General features: G+C 43.4%; 1 protein-coding gene across 2 annotated transcripts; it reads left to right on the plus strand.

The window, feature by feature from the left end:
* Positions 1-1,798: 1,798 nt before the first annotated feature.
* Positions 1,799-20,323, plus strand: PBXIP1 (PBX homeobox interacting protein 1). Of its 2 annotated transcripts, none has more exons than XM_067472272.1 (11): positions 1,799-2,037; positions 8,201-8,351; positions 9,825-9,906; positions 10,643-10,704; positions 12,298-12,475; positions 12,571-12,750; positions 14,134-14,157; positions 14,379-14,449; positions 14,665-14,841; positions 16,495-17,318; positions 20,007-20,323. In XM_067472272.1, the coding sequence occupies exons 2-11, from the start codon at positions 8,289-8,291 to the stop codon at positions 20,125-20,127; spliced, it is 1,782 nt and encodes a 593-aa protein (XP_067328373.1). In that variant the 5' UTR covers positions 1,799-2,037; positions 8,201-8,288; the 3' UTR covers positions 20,128-20,323. The 2 variants fall into 2 exon arrangements, with proteins under 2 accessions (XP_067328373.1, XP_067328374.1); XM_067472273.1 differs by lacking the exon at positions 1,799-2,037 and adding an exon at positions 6,394-6,772.
* Positions 20,324-21,486: the final 1,163 nt, after the last annotated feature.

The raw sequence follows: 21,486 nt of genomic DNA on the forward strand, positions 1-21,486 counted from the left end.
CCCATAGAAATATATTTTTTTCTATGTGAAACAAAACATGACTACAGCAGACTCTTAGTTAACCGGAATCCAAGCAACAGGTGGAAACAAAACCAAAGAAACCACACTTTGCATTTTTGAAAAGCTGGTTGTCATGCTACAGCCAGGCTGTTGGGTTTGGCGTTGATGGTCTTGGTTTGCTTTTCACGACTGGACTGCAAGGTGAATCCCCAGTCGATGCAGAGTTTATGGTCTGGGTTACAGCACGAGGTCTGCCTTTAAGAGAGAGGGACTCTCAAGCAACCACAAACTGCACTCACACAGCATTTATCGATCCCTGTTATTGTTGTTGATATTATTATTGATACACATCTACCAATCCCCATGGGGGCGGCCATGGGTTAATTGGGAGTCGACTATATTATTTATTTATATTTTTATATATTATTATTATTATTATTATTATTGGTATACATCTACCAATCCCCATAGGTACCATGGATTAATTGGGGGGTCTACAGTATTATTATTCATATATTATTATATTTATATTTATTATTGATACACATCCACCAATTACCATGGGTACCGTGGGTTAATTGGGGGTCTGCTGTGTTATTATTAAAATATTTATTATTATTAATAATAATATATTTATTATTGGTACACATCTACCAATCCCCATGGGTACCATGGGTTAATTGGGAGGTCTACTGTATTATTATTAATATATATATATATTTTATTATTGGTACACATCTACCAATTCCCATGGGGGGGGCATGGGTTAATTGGGGGTCTACTGTATTGTTATTAATATATTTTATTATTATTATTAATATTATTATTGGTATACATCTACCAATCCCCATGGGTACCATGGGTTAACTGGGGGTCTATTATATTATTATTAACATATTTACTATTATTATTGGTACACAACTACCAATCCCCATGTGTAGTATGAGTTAACTGGGGGTCTATTATATTATTATTAATATATATATATATATTATTGGTACATATCTACCAGTTCCCATGGGTACCATGGGTTAACTGGGGGGTCTACTGTATTATTATTTATATATTATTATTATTATTATTATTATTATTATTATTACTATTATTATTGATACCAACTACCAATCCCCATGGGTACTGTGGGTTAATTGGGGGTCTGGGGTATTATTATTAATATATTTATTATTATTATTATTATGATGTTTGTTATTGGTACACATCCACCAATCCCCATTAGTACCGTGGGTTAATTGGGGGTCTGCTGTATTAATATTTATATATTTATTAATAATTATTATTATTATTGATCCCAATCCCCATAGGTACCATGGGTTAACTGGGGATCTACTGTATTATTATTAATATATTTATTATTATCATTTATACACATCTACCAATCTTCATGGGGGCCATGGGTTAATTGTATTATTAATTACTGTATTATTAAATACAGTAATTAATAATACTGTATTATTAATATATTATTATTATTATTATTATTATTATTATTGATACACATCTAACAATCCCCATGGGGTAATTGTATTATTTTTGTATTGTATTATTATTGTAGTATTATTAATATATTTATTATTATTATTATTTATTGTTAATGCAACATCTACTAAACCCACGAGAGGTCATGGATTAACAGAGAGTCTGATGAGGATGATGATGGTGATGATGATTGACCTGGCATCTCCCAATCCCCACAGGAGTTTCCTCTATATTATTATTATTATTATTATTATTATTATTATTATTATTATTATTATTATTATTATTATGTCTCCTTTAATGCCAACCTGCAAGTGGAGCAGACTTCTTGCAGACTTATTTTCCAGCCAGCTTTGCACTCATTGGCTGGGCTCTCCCTCTCACGCCTCCTGATTGGTTCCCTGGCTGCCCTCGGTCCCGCCCACCTTGCAGGGGAAGCAGCTGCAACAGAAGTTTCAAGAGAGGAAAGTTGAGAAGCCGAAAGGAAGGAAGGAAGAAGGGAAAGAAAGGAAGGAAAGAGCTTGCCCACCTGCCTTCCAGGTAAGGATCCCTTGGGGGCCCCACAGGGAGGGCCAGGGGTTGGCCATTGAGAGGCAGAACTAGCAGCATTATTATTATTATTATTATTAGTATTATTATTATTATTATTATTATTATTATTATTGTAATAATAATGACTGTAGGATTGGGCGTGCTTTCCTTCCTCCCTTGGATTTGGTCCAGCGCGTGCAGGGTTGCCACGGCAACAGCATCCTCTTTCCCAAAAGTGTCCATAACACTTTGCAACACAATTTGTGTCCCTGGGCTATCAACGTCATTTCCTAATTGGGTCTGTCATCAACACATAGGGAAAGTTGATTAAATTGCCAAAATATTGTTCTTCTGGGACATCCTGCTATAATAGCACATTACGTTACAGTATGTCATGATATTTATTATTACATTTATTATTATTATGTATTATATTATTGTTGTTTTATATTATATTATATTATTTATTGTTTTATTATTATATTATATTATTTATATTATATTATTGTTGTGTTATCAACATCATTTCCTAATTGGGTCTGCCATCAAAACGTAGGGAAAGTTGATTAAATTGCCAAAACATTGTTCTTCTGGGACATCCTGCTGTAGCACATTACGTTACGGTATGTAATTATATTTATTATTATGATATATTATATTATTTTCGTTTTATATTATAATTACATTTATTATTATATATGTTATTATTGTATTATATCTATTATTATATGATATTATTGTTATATTAATTATTTTATGATGTAATATTATTGCAATACAATTATATCATTATATACTAAATATTATATTAATAAATAGAATAATATATGTTTATTTATTTAGTATTTATTTAAAAACTATTATATATGTTATTGTATTATTTCTATTATTATATGATATTATTAAGTTATATTAATTATCTTATGATGTAATATTATTGCAATAGCAATACAATTATATCATTATATACTAAATATTATATTAATAAATATAATAATAATAATAATAATAATAATAATAATAATAATACTATGTGTTGTGATTATTGTTCCTGGGTTGTTATCAATGTCATGTGCTATAGCTTTTCAATGAATGTCCCATCATTGAGTCTCAACAATTATATCATTATATACTAAATATTATATTAATAGAAATAGTAGTAATAATAATAATAATAATAATACTATGTGACGTGATGATTGTTGTCATGTACTCGAGCTTCTCAATGATCGAGTCTCAACAATTATATCATTATATACTAAATATAGTATATAATGACACGATAAATAAATAAATATAAATAAATATACTAAATATTATATTGATAAATATAATAATAATAATAATAATACTATGTGACGTGATTATTGTTCCTGGGTTGTTATCAACGTCATGTGCTCGAGTTTTTCAATGAATGTCCCATCGTCAAGTCTCAACAATTATATCATTATATACTAAATATTATATTAATAAATATAAGAGTAGTAGTAGTAGTAATAATAATAATAATAATAATAATAATAATAATAATACTATGTGACGTGATTATTGTTCCTGGGTTGTTATCAATGTCATGTGCTATAGCGTCTCAATGAAGGTCTCATCATGGAGTCTCAACCCATTGCCACCTAGTTTGTGGCAGACACACAAAGCGACACTTCTGGGGGTGAACAACAACTCCTTTCAATGGAAGAGGGAGAAGGACTCTCTCCAAAGAGGAAGGGAACTTGGTTCCAGTTGTCCTTTCTTTGGGTCTGTTCCTGTGTCCCGGTCGGTCGCCTTGAGTCCAACGAGTGCCTGGAAATCAAACAAAGTGACTTGCCCTAAAAAGGAAGTTTTTGCCCAGAAGAGAGAGAGAGAGAGAGAGAGAGAGAGAGAGAGAGAGGCTGGGAGCCTCCGAAGGGGAAGGAAGGAAGGAAGGAGAGAGCGGAGGGAGGGAACCCTGGCCATGCTCTTGCTTGCTTGCTCGCTTGCTTGCTTGCCCAGGTTTGGGAGCGTCCCACCTGCTGCAAGGCATTAAGCGCAGCTATAAATAAGGCCGGGCGCCTTCCCTTTTGAGCCCTTGCAGCTGTCCCTCTTTCTGCTCGCCCCACGGAGGAATCTGGGGAAGGAAGGAAATAGACAAGGAGACGAGGTGGAGCTGTCTTCCTGGCCCCCTCTCTCTTCACTAGGAAATTTAGGTATTGCTTTACGCGGGGAGGCTAACTTAATTAATTTACAGCGCCATAAAACCTTCCAGCAGCGTGCATAAGAATGAGGAAGTCCTCCATCCAGAACTGGGTGTCACAGCTCCCCCTGTGGCCGGACCTCAGCACACCCTCCTGAAGCCGGAAAAGCGGGAATGTTGAATGGCCTCTATGTGTTGCACGTCTATGGCAGTGTTTCTCAACCTGGGGGTTGGGACCCCTGGGGGGGTCACGAGGGGGTGTCAGAGGGGTCACCAAAGACCATCAGAAAACACAGTATTTTCTGATGGTCATGGGGATTCCATGTGGGAAGTTTGGCCCAATGTTATTATTGGTGGGGTTCAAAATGTTCTTTGATTGCAGGTGAACTATAAATCCCAGCAACTCCAACTCCAATATAGAAGGGGCTCTTTGGGGTTTGGCTTGAGGGCAGCCAGTTCCAAGGGGGGGCCCTCAACTATCCCCAGGGCCAAGGCACCTCCTTCTGTTGCTATTCTGGCCCTTCTTTTTGCACACACACACACCGCCATGCAGCGCTCTGGGAAGGAGAGGGCATGGTTGGGATTCCCCGCATTCCCGGTCCCTCTCTCTCTTTCTCCGGCCAGAAGAGACCGGGCACAGCCGCCTTCCCCCCAAGGAGCCCGTCCTTGGCACTCTCTCCTCCTTTCTTTCTTTCTTTCTTTCTTTCTCTCTCTCTCTTTGGCCACCCTTCTCTCTGCGGCTTTGTTTCGCCACCTTGCGCCCCTCCGTCGGATCGTAAAATTAATTAATTGAGAGGAACATAAAGGAAATTTCTTCCTCTTTTTCTCTCTTCCTCTTTGACTTTTTCTTTTTTCTCTCTATTTCTTTTTCTATTGTTCTTTCTCCTTCTTTCTTTCTTTCTTTCTTTCTTTCCCTCTCCTTCTTTCTCTTTCACTATTTTTCTTTCTTTTTCCTCTCTCTCTCTTTTCTCTTTCTTTCCCTATTGCTCTGTCTTCCTTTCTCTCTGTTTTCTCTCTCTCTTCCTCTTTCTTTCTTTCTCTTTCTCTCTCTCTCTTCCTTTCTCTTTTTTTCTCTCCCTCTTTTCCTTTTTTCTATTTCCTTTTCTATTTTTCTTTCTCCTTCTTTCTTTCTTTCTTTCTTTCTTTCTTTCTTTCCCTCTTTCTTTCCCTCTCCTTCTTTCTCTTTCTCTATTTTTCTTTCTTTTTCCTCTCTCTCTCTTTTCTCTTTCTTTCCCTTTTGCTCTGTCTTCCTTTCTCTCTGTTTTCTCTCTCTCTTCCTCTTTCTTTCTTTCTTTCTTTCTTTCTCTTTCTCTTTCTCTCTTCCTTTCTCTTTTTTTCTCTCCCTCTTTTCCTTTTTTCTCTCTATTTCCTTTTCTATTTTTCTTTCTCTTTCGTTCTTTCTTTCTCTCTTTCTTTCCCTCTCCTTCTTTCTCTTTCTCTATTTTTCTTTCTTTTTCCTCTCTCTCTCTTTTCTCTTTCTTTCCCTATTGCTCTGTCTTCCTTTCTCTCTGTTTTCTCTTCCTCTTTCTTTCTTTCTTTCTTTCTCTTTCTCTCTCTTCCTTTCTCTTTTTTTCTCTCCCTCTTTTCCTTTTTTCTCTCTATTTCTTTTTCTATTTTTCTTTCTCTTTCCTTTTTTCTTTCCCCCTCTTTTTCTCTCCTCCTTTTTCTATCTCTTTCCCTCATTCTGTCTCCTTCTTTCTCTTTCTCTCTCTATTTTTTCTTTCTTTTTCCTCTCTCTGTCTTTTTGTTTTCTCTTCCTCTTCCTTTCTCTTTTGCTTTTTTCTTTCACTTTCTCTTGTTCTTTCTCTTTCTTGTCTTTGTTTTTCTTTCTTTTTCTCACTCTCTTTCACGCTTTGTCTTTCCCTTTCTCTTTCTTTCACCCTCTCTCATTCTTTCTCTCCTCTCTTTCTCATTCTTTTTCAGTCTCTTCTCTCTCTATTTCTCCTTTTTTCTTTCTCTCCTCCTTGTTTTTCTTTCTGTTTCTCCCCCCTTTCATGCTTTCTTTCTCTTTCTCTCACCCTCTCTCATTCTTTCTCTCCTCTCTCTTTCTTTCTCACTCTCTTCTCTCTCTATTTCTCCCTTTCTCTTTCTTTTTCTCCTTGTTCTTTTTCTTTCTTTTCTTTCTCACTCCCTTCTCTCTCTATTTCTCCTTTTTCTTTCTCTCCTCATTCTTTTTTCTTTCTTTTTTCTCTCTTTTTCTTTCTTTCTTACTCTCTTCTCTCCCTTTTTCTCCCTTTCTCTTTCTTTCTCTCCTTGTTTTTCTCTTTTCTCTCTCTTTCTCATTCTTTCTCTTTCTTTTTCCCTTTCTTCTCTTCCTCCCTCCTCCTCCTCTCTCTTTTCCTGACCCTTTGCCCTCCCTTTTCTCCTCCCTGGTTCCCTTTCCCCTTCCTTCTCTCTTGATATTGAGAGGAACATCAAGTCAATGCGTTCAAGACATCCATCCTAATTTGAGTCTGTTTTGAGAGAGGAACGTCAGGCACAAAACTCTTGATTGTGGCTGCCTCCGGGGATCGTCCTTCCCTCTCACTTGCAGATCCGTTCTTGCAACCGTTCTATTTAGAGGGAGCAAAAGAAAAAGTACAACAAGGGTTGTGTGTGTGTGTGTGTGTTGTGTTGTGTTCCATCGTGCCCTTCTTCCCCGTCTCTTCTTTGCATGGATTTGTTTTGCAAATCCTTCCCATGTCGGCCAGCAAAGCCCAAGCTCAGGAGACTTTGTGCCTCAAAGCAACAAGGGGCTCCTCTTCTCTCTCTTTCGAACACAAAGCACTCGGGACATGCTCAGAGGCACTCTTGGCAACCCACTCTTCCTGACTGTGAGAGCTGTTCAGCAGTGGAACTCTCTGCCCTGGAGGCTCCTTCTTTGAAGGCTTTTAAACAGAGGCTGGATGACCATCTGTCAGGGATGCTTTGAATGCAATATTCCTGCTTCTTGGCAGAATGGGGTTGGACTGGAGGATGGCCCCCCCAGGTCTCTTCCAACTCTTTGATTCTATGAAAGGTGTGAAGACCACCTTCTTCTCTGGAGGGAGGGGGGTGTTTTATGTATTTTTAATGGGTTTCAATTGTGTTGATTCTTCATTTGAGATAGTTCTGGGTTTAATTCTATTCTCTTCCTCCTTCCTTCCTTTCTCTTCCTTTCTTTCCCTTTTCTCCCTCCATGCCTTTCCCACTTTCCTTTCCCTCCCTCCCTCCTCCTTCCTCCTTCCTTTCTTTCCTTTCTTCTTTGCTCCTTTTTTCCTCCTCTCCTTCTTTCCTTCCTTCTTTCTCTCTGCTCTTCTATCTTTCTTTCTTTCTTTCTTTCTTTCTTCCTAATTCCTTCTTTTCCCTTTTGTTTCTTCTTTCTACTCCTCTTTCCTTCCTTCTCTCTTCTTTCCCTTCCTTTCTTTCCTTTCTTCTTTGTTCCTCCTGCCTTCCTTCCTTCCTTCCTTCTTTCCCTCTTCTCTTCTTTCTTTCTTTCTTTCTTTCTTTCTTCCCTTCCTTCCTTCCTTTCCTTTTTGTTTCTTCTTTCCACTCCTCTTTCCTTTCTTCTTTCCCTTCCTTTCTTGCTTTCTTCCCTTCTTTTCTCTTCCTTTCTTTCCCTTTTCTCCCTTCATGCCTTTCCCTCTTTCCTTTCCCTTCCTTCCTTCCTTCTTTCCCTCTTCTCTTCTCTCTTTCTTTCTTTCTTTCTTTCTTTCTTTCTTCCCTTCCTTTCCTTTTTGTTTCTTCTTTCCACTCCTCTTTCCTTTCTTCTTTCCCTTCCTTTCTTGCTTTCTTCCCTTCTTTTCTCTTCCTTTCTTTCCCTTTTCTCCCTTCATGCCTTTCCCACTTCCCTTTCCCTTCCTCCTTCCTTCCTTCCTTCCTCCTTCTTTCTCTCTTCTTTCTTTCTCTCTTCTGTTTTTTCTTTCTTCCCTTCCTTCCTTTCCGTTCTTCTTTGTTCCTTTTTCTTCTCCTCCTTCCTTCCTTCCTTCTTTCTTCTCTTCTTTCTTCCTTCCATTCCTTCTTTTCCCTTTTGTTTCTCCTTTCCAGTCCCTTCCTTCCCCGGTGACCTCACAGAGGGCCACTTCACCCCGGTCGGGGCCCCTCTTTGGCCGGGCTCGGCTGGGCATGCGCCGCCATGGCTGACCGCTCAGACTCCCGGGAGTCCGACAACAACAGCTGGGTGATGGCCGGATCAGAGGTGAGACATGGCCCTCCCACTCCTATAACAACAACAACAACAACAGTTGAATTGCTGTGACTTTTCCATGCTCTCAGGTCCTGTTCTAGCAGCATTCTCTCCTGATGTTTTGCCTGCATCTTTCCCTAATGGCATCTTCAGAGGTTCAGAGGTTCTTTTGGCAGTGAAACAAGTGGAGTGTAGCCCTCTCTATACACACACACACACACACACACCTGTGGAATGATGTCCAGGGTGGGAGAAAGCGCCCTTGTCTCTTTGAAGCAAGTATGGATGTTGCAATGAGCAAGCTTGAATAGCACGGAGAGGCCATGCATTTTGCAAGGTCAATCAGTGAGGGTCTCTGCATGGATATATACCTGTGGAGTGATGTACAGGGTGGGAGGAAGAACCCATGTCTGTTGCAATGAGCAAGCTTGAATAGCATTGAGTAGCCTTGCAGCTGCAAAGTCAATCAGTGAGGATCTCTGCGTGGAGGTGGCCTGGCTGTTGTTGCCTGGAGGCACCCTCTGTGGAATGATGTCCAGGGTGGGAAGGAGAACCCTGGCCCGTTTAAAGCAAGTGTGAATGTTGCAGTTGGCCAGCTTGATTGGCATTGAGTAGCCTTGCAACTTCAAAGTCAATCAGTGAGGATCTCTGCATAGAGGCGGCTTGACCGTTGTTGCCTGGAGGCACCCTCTCTGGAATGATGCCCGGGGTGAGAGAGAGAACCCTTGTCTGTTGAAAGCAAGTTTGCATGTTGCAATGAGCATTTTTGAATAGCCTTGGTGCTGCAAAGTGAATCAGTGTGAGAGTATCTACCTAGAGGTAGCCTGGCAGGGACCCTCACTGATTGACTTTGCATGACTTCCACGCAGAGACCCTCGCTGACTGACTTTGCACGACTTCCACGCAGAGACCCTCACTGATTGACTTTGCACGACTTCCACGCAGAGACCCTCGCTGATTGACTTTGCACGACTTCCAGGCGGAGACCCCCACTGATTGACTTTGCACGACTTCCACGCAGAGCCCCTCACCGATTGACTTTGCACGACCTCCACACAGAGACCCTCACTTATTGACTTTGCACGACCTCCACGCAGGGACCCTCACCAATTGACTTTGCACGACCTCCATGCAGGGACCCTCACCAATTGACTTCGCACGACCTCCATGCAGGGACCCTCACTGACTGACTTTGCACGACTCCCATGCAGGGACCCTCACTGTGACTTTGCACGGCTTCCATGCAGGGACCCTCACTGATTGACTTTGCAGCTTCAAAGCTACTCAGTGCTATTCAAGCTTGCCAATTGCAACATCCACCCTTGCTTCAAACAGACCAGGCACGGAAAACTGGCATCAACCCAGGCTTAGGCCTTGTTGGGTATTTTCCTCCCTCTGCTGGGGTGGGACTGCAGATCCCATCGTCCCCGCCCGGCAGGCCCACTCACCCCTGCTCTCTCTCCTTTGACCGCTCTCTCCTTGCAGACCCTTCCCGTGGAAGAGCTTCGCTCCGAAGAAACGGCAGAAGTCCCGACAGAGGACCCTTCACCCACCCAGAAGCAGCAAGGTAAGTGGAGGCGGGCCAATCCTCATCATTACTATTATTATTATTATTATTATTCCCCATTTTTCTTTCTTGGCCAAGACTTGCAACAGATTAAGCCATGCACATTATTATTATTATTATTATTATTATTATTATTTTACTGGCACATTATTTATTTTATTATTTATTATACTCACAACAGGTTAAGCCATGCATCATATTATTATTATTGTTATTATTATTATTATTATTATTATTATTTTACTGATACAAATATTATTACTATTTTATTGGCACATTATTTATTTTATTATTTATTATACTCACAACAGGTTAAGCCATGCATCATATTATTATTATTATTGTTATTGTTGTTATTATTATTATTATTATTTTACTGATACAAATATTATTACTATTTTATTGGCACATTATTTATTTTATATTATTATTATTTTACTGACACAATTTTTTATTGTATTATTTATTATATTATTTATTTTACTGACAATATTATTATTATTATTATTATTCCCCATTTTTCTTTCTTGGCCAAGACTCACAACAGATTAAGCCATGCATATTATTATTATTATTATTATTATTATTATTTTACTGACACAAATATTATTATTATTTTACTGACACAATTTTTTATTTTATTATTTATTTATTATATTATTTATTTTACTGACATTATTATTATTATTATTATTATTATTATTATTATTATTCCCCATTTTCCTTCTTTCAACAGCCCCCGTTGACGAAAAAGAGGTCCCCGAGGTCCTTTCCGAGCCAGAAGAGCCCAAAACAAAGGTCGAGTATCGAACTCTTAAGGCTCTCTTAACCTTTGAGGGGTTCAGGGTGTGTCTGCACCACACATTTATGCCAGTTTCACACCACTTTAGCTACATGGGGGTTGGTGGCTTGTTGAACTATACGGAAATCTCTGTGGGTGAATAGGAAGGAAGGAGGGGGAAAAAAGGAGGGAAGGAAGGAAGGAAAGAGAAAAGGAAAGGAAGAGAAGAGAAAGGAAGGAAAGGAAGGGAGGGAGGGGGAAAGGAGGGAGAGAAGGAAAGAGAAAAAGAAGGGAAAGGAAGAAGAGAAAGGAAGGAAAGGAGGAAAGGAAGGGGGGAAGAAAGAGGGAAGGAAGGAAAGAGAAAAAGAAGGGAAAGGAAGAGGAGAAAGGAAGGAAAGGAGGATGGGAGTGGGAAAGAAAAAGGGAAGGAAGGAAAGAGAAAAAGGAGGGAAAGAAAGAAGAGAAAGGAAGGGAGGTGGAAAGAAAAAGGGAAGGAGGGAAAGAAAGAAAAGGAAGGAAGGAAGGAAAGGAGGATGGGAGGGGGAAAGAAAAAGGGAAGGAAGGAAAGAGAAAAAGGAGGGAAAGAAAGAAGAGAGAAGAAGGGAAAGAGTAAGGGAAGGGGAAAGAAAGAGGGAAGGAAGGAAAGAAAAAGAAGGGACAGAAAGAAGAGAAAGGAAGGGAAGGAGGAACGGAAAGGGAGAGAAAGAGGGAAGGAAAGAGAAAAAGAAAGGAAAGGAAGAGAAAGGAATGAAAGGAAGGGAGGGGGGAAAGGAGGGAAGGAAGGAAAGAGAAAAGAAGGGAAAGGAAGAGGAGAAAGGAAAGGAGGAAGGGAAGGGGGAAAGAAAAAGGGAAGGAAGGATAGAGAAAAAGAAGGGAAAGGAAGAGAAGAGACAGGAATGAAAGGAGGAAGGGAAAGGGAAAGAAAAAGGGAAGGAAGGATAGAGAAAAAGGAGGGAAAGGAAGAGAAGAGGAAGGAAAGGAGGAAGGGAAGGGGAAAGAAAAAGGGAAGGAAGGAAAGAGAAAAAGGAGGGAATGAAAGAGAAGAGAAAGGAATGAAAGGAGGAAGGGAGGGGGAAAGAAAAAGGGAAGAAAGGAAAGAGAAAAAGAAGAGAAAGGAAGAAGAGAAAGGGGGAAGGAAGGAAAGATAGAAAGAAGAGAGAGGAGAGAAAGGAAGGGAAGGAGGAAAGGAAGGGGGAAAGAAAGAGGGAAGGAAGGATGGAAAGAGAAAAAGAAGGGAAAGGAAGAGGTGCATTGGGTTCAACCCTTGTGCCAACAGGACTTGTGGCCAACAGGTCGGAGGTTCAAATCTGGGGAGAGCACGGGTGAGCTCCCTCTGTCAGCTCCAGCTCCCCATTCGTGGACATGAGAGGAGCCTCCCACAAGGATGGTAAAACATCAGAAAACATCCAGGCAATGTCCTTGTAGATGGCCAGTTCTCTCACACCAGAAGCGACTTGCAGTTTCTCAAGTTGCTCCTGACACGAAATAATAATAATAATAATAATAATAATAATAATAATAATTGATTGATGCCTAGCCCTGTTATTAGTATTATTATTATTGCACGCACGCGAGTATTGAAATCCCGCTCTGTCCTTGTTTTGGGGCAGCCCCTTGGAGGTGGGCCGGGGGTGGCCCTGGACGTCCCTTCGGAAGAGACCCCCGCAGCCTCAGCCTCAGAGCCCAGCCCGGTCCCGGCCCCTCCGCCAGCCAAGGACTCCCTCACCCATCATGCTGAGGAGGGCTCTGCCGCCGCCCCGCCAGGAGCCCCCCTCTTCCACAGAGCAGGTGAGGTCCCCCCCCCTTCCTCTTCCTCTTCCCCCCGCCTGGGTTGGAAGCCCCCCCTCTTTGAGGCCACCCCATTTCCCGCTTCCACTTTGCAGGTCCTCCCGTGGCGGAAGACGTGGAAGGCCTGCGAAGGCGGAAGGGCCGCGAGGGGCCCGAGGTGGCTGTTCCTGCCGCAGGAGGGGGCCGGGCCCCGGGCGCCCGAGAGGAGGGCGGGCAGGCCATCTGGCTGTGCGGATTCCTGGCTCTGCTGGGACTCGGCGTCCTGGTCGCCCTGGGTGAGTGCTTTCTGCAAGGGAAGGAGGGAGGACATCTCTCGGGAGGGCTTGCGTGGTGTCCTCCAGCCTGGCATGAATACGGTGGGACTGGGGGGCCTTCTTTGGGGCCCCTCCCAAGGGTCAGATTCTCTGTCTATCCATCTGCCTACGAACCTATCTATTTGTGTTTCTATTTATGCATCTGTCTGTCAACCTATACATCTATCTATCTATGCATTTATCTGTAATAATAATAATAATAGTAATAATAATAAATAGAAATAATAATAATAATAGTAATAATAGTAATAATAATAATTTATCTACCTGTCTATGCATCTATCTATGCATCTAGCTATGCATTTAGCTATCTATGTATCTATCTATGCATCTATGTGTATCATCTATCTATGCATCTAGCTATTTATGTAAGCATCTCTATATATGCATGTATCTATCTCTCTATTTTGGCAGAAGGAGGTTGGACTAGATGGCCTTCATTGGGCTCTCCTCCAACTCTACGATTCTATCTATCTATGCATCTTTCTGTCTGTCTGTCTGTCTATCCCTCTATCTATCTATTTCTCTGTCTATCCCTCTATTTATCTGTCTGTCTATCTATCCATCCATCCATCTCTCTCTCTCTCTATCTATCTATGTATCCATCCATCCATGCAGCCATCTGCCTACCTACCTACCTATCCATCCATCCATCCATCCATCCATTCAAGCATCCATCCATCCATCCATCCATCCATCTATCTATCTATCTATGTATCCATCCATGCAGCCATCTACCCACCTGCCTATCCATGCATCTCTCTCTCTCTCTCTCTCTCTCTCTCTCTCCCTCTATCTATCTGTCTGTCTGTCTGTCTATCCATCCATCCATCCAAGCATCCATCCATCCATCTCTCTCTCTCTCTCTCTATCCACCATCCATCCATCCATCCATCCATCTATCTTGGCACCTGTCTATTTATCTTTCTATGCATCTATCTATACATTGTCTGTCTGTCTGTTTATCGATCTATCTATCTATCTATCTATGCATCTATCTATTTATCTATGCATCTATGTATGTATGTATGTATGTATGTATGTATCTATCTATCTATCTATCTATCTATCTATCTATCTATCTATGTATATCATCGATCTATTTCTCTAAGCAACTATCTATTTGCATGTATCTATCTTATTATGGTAGAAGGCTTTTGGTCTGGATGGCCCTCCTTTGGGGTCTCTTCCAGCTCTAGCATTCCCCCCCCTCTCTCTCCTGGGTGGGCTTGGGTGGTGTGTCCCCCCCCCCTCCTGGCCTGGCTCTGGAGGGACTGGATGCCCTCTCGGGGGGCCCCTTCCGGCCCTGGGAGTCCGTGCCTCACCCGCTGCCTCTTTCCGCAGGGGTCATCCTGGACAACGGGGACGGTGAGTATGGCCTCCAGTCTCCCAAAAGGTTTCCCCGTCTTCCCTGAGTCTCCGCTCTTCATGGGTTCAAATCCTGCGGTTTTGGGGGGTCAAAGCAAGGGCTGGACGCAAACCCTCGGCCCTTTGGCGTGTCCTGAACCCGCTTCCTGCTCCCCTCTGGGTCCCAAGGCCATCCCATTTCACCTGACACGGTTCCTGATCCAACGACATTTCTTCCGTAGGCGCCGGGGATCTCCTGACCGCTGGGCCCGGCTCCGACCAAAGTGACCTCTATGCTGGCGGCGAGGGGAAGGTCAGTCTCTAATCTACCATAATAATAATAATAATAATAACAACAACAATAATACAACAGCCAGTAGAGTGGGCTCATCTTGTTGTGTTTCTAATAATAATAATAATAATAATAATAATAAGACAATGACCTCTCTCGCCCATCACGTGGGGGTCAGCCTGTACGTCTCTGGGTGTGTGGGTCCCGCCTGACCGCGTTGCCCTTCTCTTTGGCAGGACGGGCCGGCCCCCGAGCCCCCCGGAGAGGCGGGACTTCCTGTGTCCCAGGAGGAGGGGCTTCCGCCGCACGTGGGGGGCCCCAGGGACCCCCCCAGCCTGGAGGCCATGGGGGCCTTGCTGGACAAGATGGCCAAGGAGAACCAGGACATTCGGCTGATGCAGGCTGAGCTCCAGGTGAGACCATGATTCGAGATATGTGATGACCATAAACTGAGCTCTCCACCCAATGAGTGACCATTAGAACGTATGATTACTATTGGTTTATTGATTTATTTATACCCTGCTTTATCTCTCCCAAAGGAGACCCAAAGTGGCTTAACTTCAGAGCAGTATGTTGTGTTGTCAACTCTATGGTTGTATTATTATTATCATCATCATCGTGATGGTGTAGAGCTAAAACTTAGGGGTCTTTGCCAGGAGGCAGGGACCAATTAGACTCCTCAAAGAGTTCTTTTTCCCTGACGAGACAGAGAAGCATCCCATATTTTCCCTGCTTTCCCAATGAAAAGTTTCACCAGTTGAAGAAAAGCCATCGAGGTTTAATGCAATTCAGCTGAAACAGATGCAAAGCTGCAATCATTCGCCAAAGCTAAGCATGAGGGGAGTACACCAATGCAGTCATATTTATAGTAAATTCAAATTTGCAGAGTTCAAACTCCCCGCCCCGGCTTCCCTGTTGTTCCCTGCCATGATTGGGCGATGGGCAAACAGTTGGGAGGCGGCCCTCCCGCCCCCGGTGCCTCTGGAGCAATCAGGAAGCTCCAGTGGTCCGTAGGAACCAATGGGGAGACCTCTGCCACCTGGTGGCAACACCCAATCAGGAGAGATGGAGGTGGGATGAGGGAACACAAAGGAATCTGGGAAAGGAGTAAACAAAGGAAATGCCATGTGGCCTGAGACAAAGAGCTCAAGCAGGGCTGCTTTGAGTGTTGTGAATCAACATGTGTCCTGATCCTTCCTGGCTGTGAGACAGGAGAACAATGATGGCAGCCTGAGGTTAATGCTAAGTAAACAAAAGCAGAGGGGAAGATTGCCCCTTATCTTGCAGAAACTTTTGTCAAACAATGCTTTACTCTAGTGGGCCATCTTCCGATGCTAGAGATAAGAATCTCTTTCTTTTATCCATGCAAAGGTGTCTTTGGTGGGAGGTTTCAGTCTTTTGTTTCTGAAGGCCAGGGGGTTCCCTTACATATTTCTTTGGAGGGAGAAGGGGCAAAGGGTCAGGAATACAAGGAAGCATAAAAAAAAACCATATAGAAATTATACACAGGGAAATCATATGCAGCTATCTTCCTATCCAGGACCCCAGAGAGAGATTAATAATACCAATTATAAAAAGCAGAGGGTATCAGGACACAGCATGAATTCATAAGTTGTCTTGAAGAAAGTTCATGGGTAGAGAGTGAGTCCTTGAAGAGAGGGAAGTCCAGGAATGTAGCAGAATTCAAAAAGCCACCAAAGGGAGTCTATGGAGTTCCACTGGGCCAAGGCACAAAGCCCTGCAGCGCTGGGATGGAAGCCGGTCCCATGGTCCTTGGAAAACTACAGCTCGAGAGAGAGAGAGAGAGAGAGAGGCAGAGACCCCAAGGTCTAGCTATTCCCAAAGTTTCATGGGGTCCTCATTGTTGTTAAGGCTTTGACAAATTGACCAAGACTTAACCCCTATTGTGCAGTCTGGTACCTTTGTCCTTTGCAGAACTATAAGTCACCATCCCTTGTTGTGGGGGGCATGCTCGACGTCAGTGATTAAGCAGAGGCTGGGGGGCCATCTGTCGGGAGGGCTTTGAGGGTGCCTCTGTCCGACCCCGTTCCCCTCTCCCCGGCCAGGCCCAGAAGGAAGAGCTGCAGGCGCTTCTGCGCAAGACGGAGGGCGAGGCGCAGGCGTCCACTTGGCAGCAGCAGAGCCTGGCGGCCGAGAACGCCCGCCTGAAGGAAGCGCTGCGGCGGGAGTCCTCCTCGCTGCTGGCTGCCCGGGACGAGGTCCGGCTCCTCCGAGGGGCCCAGGCCGAAGCGGGTCCGGTGCCGGGCCCCCAACCCAAGCCGGAGCCCGCGGAAGGGGAAGCGCGCCGCCTGCGCTCCGTGCTGGAGTCTCTGGGGCACGACCTGGCCAAGGCTGCGCAAGGTGACCCGCGGCCCAAGTTGAGCGCGCTGCAGCAGAAGGTGTCTCAGGCCTTGGGAGGGGGGGCCCAAGAGGAGGGGCCCCCCAAGGCCAAGCGGGGCAAGGAGAAGCGGGGCAAGGAGGGCAGGAAGAAGCCCCCGGGCAAGAAGGGCAAGAAGACCCAGCCGCCCCCGCGGGAGCCCCCCGCCCTGTGGCAGGCGCTGGCCGCGCAGCCCTTCGGGGCCCCCCGGGGGTGCAGCGGGGTGGCCGAGTGCGCCCGCAAGGAAGGCCTGGCCCCGGTGCCCCAGGCGGCCTTCCTGCAGGCAGCCCAGGGCTTCCTCTCAGGGCGCGGGTGGGGGCGGCACCTGGCGGGGCTGGCGGGGGCCACGCAGGGCTTCTTCGGCCCCGACGGGCTCTTCGCCCACGACCGGCTCCGCTTCCGGGAGTTCCTGGACGAGGCCGAGGACGCCCTAGAGGAGCTGGCCCAAGCCCTTGGAGGGCACGAAGACCAGGCCGACGACTTTGAGGAGACCGTCCTGCGCCACCTGGGAAGGTCAGCAGCGGGGCCTCAACTGGGGGGATGTGGGGCCAGCGCTGGGGGGGGGGGGACAGGGGGTGCTCACGGAATGGGGGTGTTTTGTTTGGCCAGCACACCATAACCCCCTTATCCACTGAATGGCAATGTTCCATTTGGCTAATACTCTATGACCCCCGTATCCACTGAATTGATATAGAGGTAAAATTTAGTGGTCTTTGCCAGGACTCATCAAAGAGTTCTTTTTCCCTGGCGAGACAGAGAAGCATCCCATATTTTTCCCTGATTTCCCAATGAGAAGTCTCACCAGTTGAAGAAAAGCCATCGACGTTTAATGCGATTCAGCTGAAGTGGATGCAAAGCTGCAATCATTCGCCAAAGCTAAGCATAAAGAAATACATTTGATGCAGCCATTTATATAGAGTTTTCAAAGTTGCAGAGTTCAAACTTCCCACCCCAGCCTCCCTGCCGCACTCCACTGCGATTGGACAATGGGCGGACAGCTGGGAGGCTGTCCTCCCGTTCCCGGCGCCTCCGGACCAATCAGAAAGCTCCAGCGGTCCGCAGGGTCCAATGGGGAGGCTTCTGCCACCTAGCGGCGATAGCAAATAAGAAAAGAGGGAGGCAGGTTGAAAGGACACAAAGGAATCTATGAATGAATGTGGGGGGAAAATAATGCCATGTGGCTGGCGAGTCAAAGGGGAAATCTCAAGCCAGCCTGATCTATTGTGCTTTGAGTGGACTGGATCAACATGTGTAGACTGGGTGATTGTTTCTTGGTGGAGATAGCTGAGTTAATCAGAGCGAAGGCAAAAGGTTTTTCGAGGACCTTTTGACCTTCAGGAGGAAATATGATTAAGGTTTTTGCCAAAGGGGCAAGCTGAGGGCTGGGCAATTCCTCCGAGGGCCACCAGCTGCCCAGGCTATTGTCCATGCAAAAGGAAGTTGTGGATAAAAAAAAATCCTGGAATGTTTGGGGCTTTGTAGTCCCTTTGGTGGAGTTTCTTCATGTATATAGGGGAAACAAAGGTCAGAAGAAAAGGGGAAAGGCTTCTGCCACACAAAGAAATCAGAAAACACATTTCATACATCTAAAGTTCATAAAAGGCAAGATTTCATAAGGTTTGTCCATGTGGGAGGAAAGAGTGTCCATGGGGGGTGGCTAAAACGCAAGGGTGTTGCACAAAGGTCCTGGCAGGAGTTCTTGAGTGGCCCAAATGGACCTGGTGTCTCTGGAAACAAGCTTTGGTCCCCGTCCTTGGAGAACTACAGCTCCCGAGAGAGGCAGAGACCCCAAGGTCTAGCTATTCCCGGAGTTTCATGGGGTCCTCATTGTTGTTAAGGCCTTGGCAAATTGACCAAGACTTAACCCCTATTGTGCAGTCTGGTACCTTTGTCCTTTGCAGAGCTATAAGTCACCATCCCTTGTTAGGGGGGGGGCATGCTCGCCTTCAGAATGGTGACCAATAGGCAATGCTGTATGACCCCTCCCCCCCCCCATATCCACTGAATGGTGTTTCATAGGCAATGCTATATGGCCCTGTGTCCACTGAATGGTCACTTTTAAATAGGTAAAGGCAATATTATATGACCCCCGTATCCACTGAATTGTGATGGTCCATTTGCCCAATACTATATGACCCCAGTATCCACTGAATTGTGTCTTAAATAGGCAATACTATATGGCCCTTGAATGGTGACTAGTAGGCAATACTATATGTCCCCTGTATCCACTGAATGGGGATGTTCCATGCGGCCAATACTATATGACCCCCGTATCCACTGAATGGAGATGTTCCATTAGATCAATAATATATGACCCCCGTATCCACTGAATGGGGATGTTCCATGAGGGCAATACTATATGACCTCTGTATCCACTGAATGGGGATGTTCCATTACGCCAATAATATATGTCCCCCGTATCCACTGAATGGTGATATTCATTTAGTCCAATAATATATGACCCCCATATCCACTGAATGGGGGTGTTCAATGAGGCCAATACTATATGACCCCCATATCCACTGAATGGGGATGTTCCATGAGGGCAATACTATATGACCTCTGTATCCACTGAATGGGGATGTTCCATTACGCCAATAATATATGTCCCCCGTATCCACTGAATGGTGATATTCATTTAGTCCAATAATATATGACCCCTGTATCCACTGTATGGAGATGTTCCATTAGATCAATAATATATGACCCCCGTATCCACTGAATGGGGATGTTCCATGAGGGCAATACTATATGACCTCTGTATCCACTGAATGGGGATGTTCCATTACGCCAATAATATATGTCCCCCGTATCCGCTGAATGGTGATATTCATTTAGTCCAATTATATATGACCCCCATATCCACTGAATGGGGGTGTTCAATGAGGCCAATACTATATGACCCCCATATCCACTGAATGGTGATCTTCCATTAGGCCAATAATATATGACCCCATATCCACTGAATGGGGATGTTCCATTAGGCCAATACTATATGGCCCCTGTATCCACTGAATGGTGATATTCCCTTAGGCCAATACTATATGGCCCCCGTATCCACTGAATGGTGATATTCCCTTAGGCTCATACTCTATGCCCCCTTCCTCATGTTTTCCTTCATCAGCCTTGTGTAGTTTCCCAGGCTTCCACACGTCACGCTGATCCCGTGCCGGGCCTTTCCTCTTCTCTCCTCTTGCGCAGAGTGACCCCACACAGCAGCGGCGGTGGCGGCCATCACCCACCGGGGAAGGATCGTGGCCGCGAGGGGGCCAGGCGCAGAAACGGCCGGGAGAACACCAGCCGGGCATTTGGCCATCACTGATTCAGAATGGATTGAGAGAATGAGAGACTGTGCAACATCTTTGCAGAGGAAAGCAACCCTGCCCTGCGTCCACACTCCTAGCCACTTGGACCCTCCTCTGGCCACTCCTTCCCCATTTCCTGCCTGAGTTTGTGCCCAGAAAACAATAAAAAGCACCCATGGAGTGGGAACCTGAGTGGGAGCCGCTCCCCACAAAGCGCCTTTCTTGTTGCATTTCTTCCATTTTCAGAGGTCGATCCCTCCTAGGACAGAGATTCTGAAACGTCCTACGCTTTTGAGACCGGCATCCTTTCCCAACACGGTCATGCGGTTTTCCTAGGTGAAGCCAAACCCTTACGCAATATATGTGTATTAGAAAATATATATTACATTATGCAACACATTTTTTGTTCCTGGGTTAGAAATGTCATTTCCTAATTGGCTCATTCATTAAAAAAAAATGGGGAAAATTTACTCAACTGCCAAAACTTTGTCTTTGACGGCGGGACATCCCGCAGTAGCACATTACATTATATTATTATAGTATAACTGTACATATTATATTGCTATATTACAATTGTATATATTATTATATTATTATTGTATTTATTATATTATAATTGTATTATTATATTATTATAAAATTGTATATATTCTGTTATAATATAGTTCTATTTATTATATTATGTTATTTTTGTGTTTATTATATTACAATTATATTATTATTGTAATTATTATATTATTATAAAATTGTATTTATTATATTATAATTGTATTTATTATAAGGTAAGGTAAAATTGTTATTTATTGTGTATTATATTATAATTGCATATATTTTATTTTATAATTGTATTGTAATATATTATATAATTAATTATATAATTATAATATAACACAGTCTTTGTTCCGGGGTTATCAATGTTCTTTCATTCATTGGTTCTATCATCAAAACATGGGGAAAGTTTATTAAACTGCAAAATAATAATATAATAATAATTTTATAAATAAATAAATAAATAAATAAAGTAATTAAAATATTATATTATTATTGTTATTATATTATAATAATAATATTATTATTGTTATTCTGGGGTTATCAATGACCTTTCCTTTATTGGTTCTATCATCAAAACATGGGGAAAGTTTACTAAACTGCATAATAATAATAATAATAATAATAATTTATATTATTATTATTATTATTATCATTATTACTATTATTATTATTTTGCAATTAGAATTGCACAATATAACACTATGATTTTTGTTCCTGGGTTGTCCATGTCATTCCTTAATTATTCCTATCATCAAAACATGGGGAAAGTTTATTAAACTGCATAATAATAATAATAATAATAATAATTATTATTATTATTATTT

This window comes from Anolis sagrei, chromosome 12 (assembly GCF_037176765.1).
Source record: "Anolis sagrei isolate rAnoSag1 chromosome 12, rAnoSag1.mat, whole genome shotgun sequence".
NCBI classification, from domain to species: domain Eukaryota; kingdom Metazoa; phylum Chordata; class Lepidosauria; order Squamata; family Dactyloidae; genus Anolis; species Anolis sagrei.